The sequence below is a fragment of the Morchella sextelata genome, assembly GCF_020137385.1.
Source record: "Morchella sextelata strain SCLS chromosome Unknown scls_3, whole genome shotgun sequence".
Taxonomy (NCBI): domain Eukaryota; kingdom Fungi; phylum Ascomycota; class Pezizomycetes; order Pezizales; family Morchellaceae; genus Morchella; species Morchella sextelata.
In genome coordinates this window covers 1776136-1784249 of record NW_025408618.1, presented here as the reverse complement: position 1 = coordinate 1784249, position 8114 = coordinate 1776136, and the positions used below count along the sequence as shown (strand labels likewise).

At 46.3% G+C, this 8114-nt stretch overlaps 2 protein-coding genes across 2 annotated transcripts; one reads left to right on the top strand and one right to left on the bottom strand.

Moving 5' to 3' along the window:
- Positions 1-1737: 1737 nt before the first annotated feature.
- H6S33_009299 (uncharacterized protein) lies at positions 1738-2484 on the bottom strand (the record flags this gene model as incomplete). Its single annotated transcript, XM_044840679.1, has 4 exons — positions 1738-1934; positions 1991-2000; positions 2177-2234; positions 2387-2484. The coding sequence occupies 4 exons, from the start codon at positions 2482-2484 to the stop codon at positions 1738-1740; spliced, it is 363 nt and encodes a 120-aa protein (XP_044698114.1).
- A 2119-nt stretch (positions 2485-4603) lies between these two features.
- Positions 4604-7975, top strand: H6S33_009298 (uncharacterized protein; the record flags this gene model as incomplete). The annotated part of the gene is made up of 4 exons (XM_044840678.1): positions 4604-4645; positions 4719-4943; positions 4993-7334; positions 7396-7975. 4 exons carry the CDS (start codon positions 4604-4606, stop codon positions 7973-7975), a joined length of 3189 nt encoding a protein of 1062 aa, XP_044698113.1.
- Between the last annotated feature and the right edge of the window lie 139 nt (positions 7976-8114).

Genomic DNA, 8114 nt, shown 5'->3' with positions numbered 1-8114 from the left:
GCTAGGAACATATACATGCAAAGATCAAGATAAGAGGATTCATGATCAGGATCTCAAGCTCAAGGTGATGAATTTTAATTATGAATACCATAATTCGTTACGTAGGGCGTTTCCTGCGGTTAAATGATTTCGATATTTCTTATGTTTTTGATATTAAAGTATTGATCTGAAAATCGATAGACTCAAAAGGACCCAGACCGATACAATCCAGAAAGTTGATAAATGCGAACTTGATTAGTATTTCGACATTCGATTATTGAATGTCATGTGATCGTACCAAGACGATTAGATCTTGGAACAGGCGACCTCCAATCAACTTTGGCGTGTTCTGCGATCACACCTGGCAGGACATGAGCTGTGAATCACCAATTGGAAGGGCTCTAAGCACTACTCTAGACTGCATACATGTAAGTACATGTACTTTACACACATGTACCTACGCGGGGCAGGCAATAAGAACCTGAAAATGCAAGCTGCAAGCAGGGGCTCAATTTGGTGTAGCTTTTCGCCAGCCACGAATCAGAGGTCGTTACCATAAAAAGTCATTTTCAGGTTCTTCTTGCCTGCCCCGAGTACATACATACATGTACTACTCTACATACAGTACAAGTGTCAGGAGCTTGGCATCATCGTGAAAATCAGCTGCAGCCATGAATGACGCGTTACCTATTCAAACTCCCAATGCTTGACCCTGGTGCCTTCACTACTTTCCAACCGGGCTTGACTTGGTGCAAAGAAATCACCAGAACGACCCTTGTGTACTGTACTCTACATATGTACCTGTGTATGCGCATACATACATGTATGCAAACCAACCTCCCTTGCTGCGCGTGCATATCTGGGGTAACTGTGTGTGGAGCTATTAAAAAGAAAAAACCAGTTCTTCCTCATGAATCAAAACATAAGAAGTCACTCGTTCATGAATCACTCGTGTTCATACTGGTCTGCTTGATTTCCACTTCAAGTTAACCCTTAGCATTACAGACGTTTAGAATTGTACGGAATAGACGGAAAAAAGTGACATGCAAAGAGCTAAAAAAAAAGAGCAAGAAAAAAAAAAAACTGCAGGCCCAAACCCAAGCCTAAGGTTATATGGAAGAACATAGCCCAAGACTATTCGTTATTCCATTCCTGCAACAATGATCCTCTTTTCCACCACCCCGCTAATATAATGTTTAAAGGAAAAAGAAAAAAAAGAATAAAGTCATCGGCACTTTCCACACAGCTGTCCCACTCCTGCACAGACTAGCCCAGCCCTTCCACACCAATGGAATCATATTCTTCCTGAATACCAAGAAAGCAAGATAAGAGTTAAGATTAGAAAGAAAAAAAGGAAAAAACACCAGCTCGACGTCCCCCTCGAAAACCAGAAATCAAGCAAACGCGCCAGATAGAATCAAAGCGGGACATAAATGATAGACAGCCTTGAGTGATATCTTTCCTCGCAAAAACAACAACACCACCGTCCCGAGGAGGTACGAGAAAAAAGAAGTTATACTGAAAGTAGTGACAGAAAAAAGTAATATAGACTAAAAAGAATTAACGTAAAAAGATATGAAACGAATAACGACCTTTTTTACTCCTTATTCACCAGTAATTGACCACGAACACCCCATTCCAATTTCCTTGCTGTTCTGTTGCCGAAAAGTCGCGAAATCCATAAAAATAAAACGAGGAGCAGAAGGGAACGGTCGGCGAGGCCATAGACAGAAAGTAATGATGCTCTTATGTTGTACATTATGGTCTCCATGTCGATGTATTTATTTTTAGGCTTATGCCGGTCCCGTCGATGGCCAGAATTGAAAGTGTTTGATGATAAGAGAGAGAAAAAAAAACAGGGTATTCGAGAAAATGTTTGATGGTAGTGGGAGATAATTTTGTTGAGCGTTGCGAGATTCGTTTCGGTAAAGTTGGGAAGGTTCCTGCCCCGTGGACTAGCAGATGACACAGCAGTTAGGTCCGCTTTGCTGAGGCGCGTATGGGTCTTCACGTTTGTCGACCTAGCAATGAGAAAAGGATAGAGTAAGTAAAGGCATCTAAGACTGAATCACGTGGGTCTAAAAATGGTCAAAAGTATGGAATACGATGTGACAAAGGCGTGTTGGCTTGAATGGAAATACGGTAAACGATAGAAGGATGCAAGAGCGGGAAAGCAACGAAGTAAATATAAACTTACCGATCCCCAAGTCGACGGTACCATAAAGTCTTTAGTAGTTTTTGTGTAGTTGATCATCCTAAAACGAGAATGTCAGCATGGTAAGCGTTGATAAAAAAAAGTTGTGAACTTGTGATGATAACATGTAATCATATTGATAACTTCAAGACATCATCGGGAAGTAAACTTGAAGATATCATAAACAAGTGAATAGGAAAATGGAAGACATACGATTGACAAGCCTCTGACACCTTTACTCGTGGTCTATCCAGATCCTCCCTCAGTCTTGCATTTAACTCTGTTAATCGTCTCAACTTCAACTCCGCCATCGTTTGTTTCTTTTCTTTTCCAGCAACCCCAGAATTATTATTATGAAGAGGCATCTCGTCTCTTGAGAACTGTGCCGAACGTTGTGAATGAAGGATTTAGTTCTAGCTGTCAGAGTTCGGAAGATAGCGATGAATGTTTAGGGCCACAGGATGATTTCGTTAGGGGCACCGACACTAGAAGAGAGTACAAGGTAAGAGAAAAGAAGGGGGTAACGCGAAATATTATTGAGCAGTGTGCAGTTTTCTTGAAGGAGAGGCTGAAGGTCGGATTTAGTAATGACTGGTAAGGAAACGTTCGAGAAGAGATCTTCTACCGTTTGTTTGAAAGGGGGCTCTTGGTTGTGATTATGGGGGTTGGAGTGGACAGTGGACAGGTGAGTGGCAGCAGCAGCAATAGCAGCGGCAGCAGCAGCAGCAACAGCGGAAGGCGAGCGAGCAGTCAGTCAGCTGGGGGGTGGGGGGAGGCGAGAAGGCAGACTGGTTGTGTCAGTTGTGTTAGTGGGAAAAAGGAGAACAATGTATCGCTACCGCGACAGGATTGTACGGTGATGGCTTAGTGCGATGAAGGGTGGAGGGTGGGCAAAGTGCCTGAGAAGAGGAAGGCCGCGGTACTGCGGTAGAGTACTGTGGTACTGCGGTACTCTCGGAACGGGCGAAGAGGGGTTGAATGCTTCTGGGGTACTTCTAGTACTTTACCTTGTCGACGACTCGGTCTGTCCCACAGTAATATACAGACTGAATACACTTGGGAAACACCAAAACAAGATCTACTGAGCCTTTTCACCTACTTACTTTATTGCTCGTCAAACGGTCCTCCAGCGTGTATGTATGTGGGTAATTATCACTGCAGACGAGCGAGCAAGAGCGGGATGGGCAGGAGGAAAACCCGAACGGTTGGCTCAGGGGGTGTGAGGGATGAAGGCGATTTGCTGAGCAAGACCTACTAGGTACTTAGAGATACTTTAGATAGGCACGGACAACGATTTTTGACGAGCAGCACAGAAGGGGAAGACTCTGAAATTTCGGGTCTGGTGCTGGGGCAACGGTAGGGAGAGACTCTGGAGAGAACTGGGAGAGTGGTTTCCACCAGTACTAAAACGGGCCAGCATACCCTAAACTGGGAATAGCGTACTAGTATTAGGCAGCGCAATGGGGATAGGCCTGTCGCAACACCGTGCAGGCTGAAGAAGGAGGACTGCATTTCTGCGACTACCAGGGGAGTAGGTACAACGCCTGGAAATGGAAGGGCATCCACCTCTTCGAATATTCAACATCCCCGCAACGTAGTGGCCTGAACTGCGAAGGATTCCCGAAAGAAAAAAAGGGCCCGAAAAAAGAAGGAGCAACAGTTCCACACCGAATTCCGAGACCTCCGGGCTTTTATTCGTTTATATAAAACAGATAAACGTCGCAGCTAAGTACATGTAGGTACAGTTATGCTTCAGCTGGTCTTTTTGGATACCAGAGTACCTTTTATTCCTCCTCGGGGGCATGCCAAAAGCTTGCATCTATACCTACATGTACTTTATATATACCAAAAACGGTTCTGGGAGTGTTCGGACGGTACAGTACATACATGTATGTTACTAAGTAATTTGAAAGATAATGGCGTGGATTGAGGCGTGGTGATTCACCATCCTCCATCTAGGTTGTAAACGAGGATTGTTACGCGAGCCTTGAAACGAGAAGTTCGTGCTCTCATAATTCAAAACAGATGCCTACATAATATATAAAATATATCATGGTAGAAAGTCTTATGCGTATTTAGGAGCAAAAGATAACCCTTCCAACTCTTCTATCTCTCCTATAGTAGTTATGGTACATAAGCCTTTGAACGCTTAGAGCAGTCACAGAACGCACGAAGAATGATGATGTTGCCTAAGGCAGCAAATTTGCGTAGAAAGGTTGCTTTGGCAAAAGGTCAAAAATTTACCCTTTTTGGCGTTTCGCTAAGGAAAAAATTACACTAGCCTCATCATCAATCTTCACACAGAACTTTCGCTACCTCAACTGCTACAGTTATCATCGCCATCAACCACCGACCACCAAAAATCGATCTCAGCTCTGGAAAATTTGGTTAATTCATAAATTTCCATTCTGCTGTGGTTAGTCTGCCATCATGGCCCCCCCTCCTCACGCAAAGCCTGAGAATGTTCTCAAGGTTCGTTATCCCTCCACGATACCCCACCTACCCCACCCCATAAAATTAATATTGCTAATCCATCCCATCACAGCGTGCGCAAGAACTTGTCGCTGTAAACAAGAATTCAGGTGCTCTCGAGCTCCTTCACGAACATGTCACCTCCAAGCGGTCCCGTAACTCTCCAATCGCATCATTGGAACCCGTTATGATCCTCTTCGTAGAGCTTTGTGTGAGCCTAAGGAAAGGAAAGACGGCAAAGGATGGGTTATATCAATACAAGAATATTGCTCAGAACACGAGCGTACAGACTATCGAGGTTTGAAACTCTCTTCGAATGCTAAACTACTTCCGTTGACACATGCTAGTTGGTTCTTCGTAGGTTCATCGAACTCGCCGAGGCAAAGGTTACTGAAGCCCAGGAACGGGCTGAGCAAATCACGGTTGATGCGATTGACGACCTTGAGGCCTCCGAGACCCCTGAATCTATTATGCTGTCTACAGTTTCCGGAGAACAATCCAGGGACCGCACTGACAGAGCCGTTGTCACTCCTTGGCTGAAATTCTTGTGGGAGACATATCGCACCGTTCTCGATATCCTCCGCAACAACGCCCGTCTCGAGATTATGTATCAGAGCACCGCCTTGCAAGCGTTTCAATTTTGCTTGAAATACACTCGTAAAACCGAGTTCAGAAGACTTTGCGAACTTTTGAGGAATCACGTTCAAAATGCAGCCAAGTACTCAACTCAAATGCATGCCATCAACTTGAATGACCCTGATACACTCCAGCGTCATCTTGACACTCGCTTCCAGCAACTTAACGTGGCCGTTGAGCTTGAATTATGGCAGGAGGCTTTCCGATCTGTAGAGGATATTCACACCCTTCTCAATCTTAGCAAGCGGCCTGCAAAGAACGTCATGATGGCAAATTACTACGAGAAGTTGACCCGTATTTTCTTGGTATCGGACAACTACCTATTTCACGCTGCAGCCTGGAGTAGATATTACAGTCTTCTCCGAACTAGCGCGGCTCAGGTTGCCGCTGGTCAGTCTACAAAGAAGGATTCTCCTGCAACCACCGAAGCTGATCTTAGCCGTGCCGCTTCTCTGTATCTTTTGGCTGCCCTCTCTATTCCCGTCATCAGCCAGGCTCGCTCCAAGGGCGCTCTAGTTGATGTTGACGAGGCCAAGAGAAACAAGAATACTCGTTTGACTAACCTCCTTGGCATGGCCAGGGCTCCTACTCGTGCTGGACTGTTTAAAGACGCCATCGGCAAGGGAGCGCTTAAACGTGCAAGACCGGAAATCCGTGATCTTTACAGCATCCTTGAGGTCGATTTCCACCCTCTTAGCATTTGCAAGAAGATCTCTCCGATCCTCACGCAGATTGCAGCGGAGCCTGATATGAAGCCGTATGTTTTGCCGCTTCAGCAGGTAATTCTTACCAGATTGTTCCAACAGCTTTCTCAAGTTTACGACACTGTTCAGCTGAGCTTCGTCATCAATTTGGCCTCTTTCCCTGCGCCTTTTGAAGTCACTCCTTCAGTCATCGAAAAATTCATCATGAATGGCTGTAAAAAGGGTGATTTGTCAATTCGCATCGATCACGCTGCGGGTGTTCTGACATTCGAGTCTGATATCTTTTCTTCTACAAAACCCCTCCATACCGGCTCTCCAACCGGATCTGCTGAGAAGGAGACAATGTCTGTCCAGAAACTCCAGAGCACCCCCTCGGAGATTGTTCGTACACAGCTTTCTCGACTTGCAAAAGCTCTTTATCTTACTGTCTCTCACGTTGATCCCGAGTTTCAGCAAGCTCGTCTTGAGGCTAAAGAAGCAGCCTATGCTAGAGCTCAAGCCGGTGCCCAGAAGGAACACGAGGAAGCTCTTGCCAGAAGAACTATCATTGAGAAGAAGAAGGAAGCTGCTGAAAGCGCCTTACTCAAGAAGGAGAAGGAAGAGGCACAGCAGCGTATGATCCGCGCTGAGGAGGCACGTGCCGCCGAAGCTGCTCGTGTCGCGGAGCAGCAGAAGAAACGTGAACTAGAGAGGCTCAGGCAGGAGCAGGAAAAGATTCGCAAGGAGGAGTTGAAAAAACAATTGGATGAATTGTCCCTCGATACCAAGATTGACGTTGAGAATCTTGAGGACCTTGACAGCAACCAACTGAGAGCCATGAAACTCGCACAGCTTGAGAAGGAAAAGAGGGAAATGGCTGATAAATTGAGAATCACTGGGAAGAGGATCGACCATCTTGAGCGTGCTTATCGCCGGGAAGAAGTCAAAATTTTGCCCCAAGATCTTGAAAGGCAGAGAGCTGAGGACTTGGCTGCCTATGAAGAAAAAAAGAGAATTACTCTCGAGAACTCTAAGAAGCAGCACGAAGATGCTGTTGCGTTGAAGAAGCGTCTGAGCAGGCTTGTAGTTCCTTACGAGAAGTTCAGGGACGAAATTAAACAACAGAGACACCAAGAGTTTGAACAGAGAAGGAGGGCAGCCGAGAAGCAACTCAGGGCTGAGATGGAGAAGAGGAGACAGGACGTCCGCGCTGAGAGAGAGAGAAAGAGGCTTGCAGAGGAAGCTGCGGAAAGAAGAAGAATAGAGGAGGAGGAGAGAGAACGCCAGGAAGAGGAGGAGAGACGGAAGAAGGAGGAGGAGCTTAGGGCTAAAATGGCGGAGGAGAAGATCAAGCGTGAAGAGGAGAGGAAGTATGTCTTCTTTCTCTTATATATCTATTTATTTATGCCCATACTAACCCAACCGTTTTAGGAAACTTGATGAAATTGCTGCAAAACAACGTCAACGTGAGCAAGAAGCCGAAGAACGCAGAGCTCGCGAGAAGCTCGAACGTGATAACTTTAAGCGTCCTTCTGCGCCCGAAACCACTGCACCAGAATCTGGAAGCGGTGGTCGTTGGGTCGCACCCGCACGAGGAGGTTGGCGTGACCGTGTCGCTGCGAAGGGAGGTGATGTGGACTCCACCCCACCACCACCACCCCCTCCAGTCAATGGTTCCGGTGCCGCTTCTTCTTCAGGCGCTCCTACTGAACGTAGAAGGCTGAACATTGCACCACGTACCGCGCCTATCGCCAGGGAAGAGGTGCCTTCGCCTCAGGCCGCCCCAGCCCGGGAGGTCGAGAGGCCCGCTGCTGATGGGCCTTCCGCGGATGCCAGACCTGGAGTTTACAGACCTGGGGCACTCAGTGGTCGCAAATTGCAGGCAGAAAGACCGGAATCTCCAGCCGCCGGTGCTGATGGTGAAAAGCCCGCCCCCAAGGGTAAATACATCCCTCCTAGTCAAAGGAAGGAAGCTTCAAGTGGAGGTGGCGGTTGGGGAAGAAAGGGTTAAGCTCTTTTTCGCATTTCCTTTTGTTTTAGTTTTAGTCGATTTTCTATTGTGAAAAATCATAGAAAACCAAACAAACAGGGATGGGACATAGGGGGACAAAAAAAAAAAAATAAAGAAAAAAGCAAGTTTTCGAATCGCG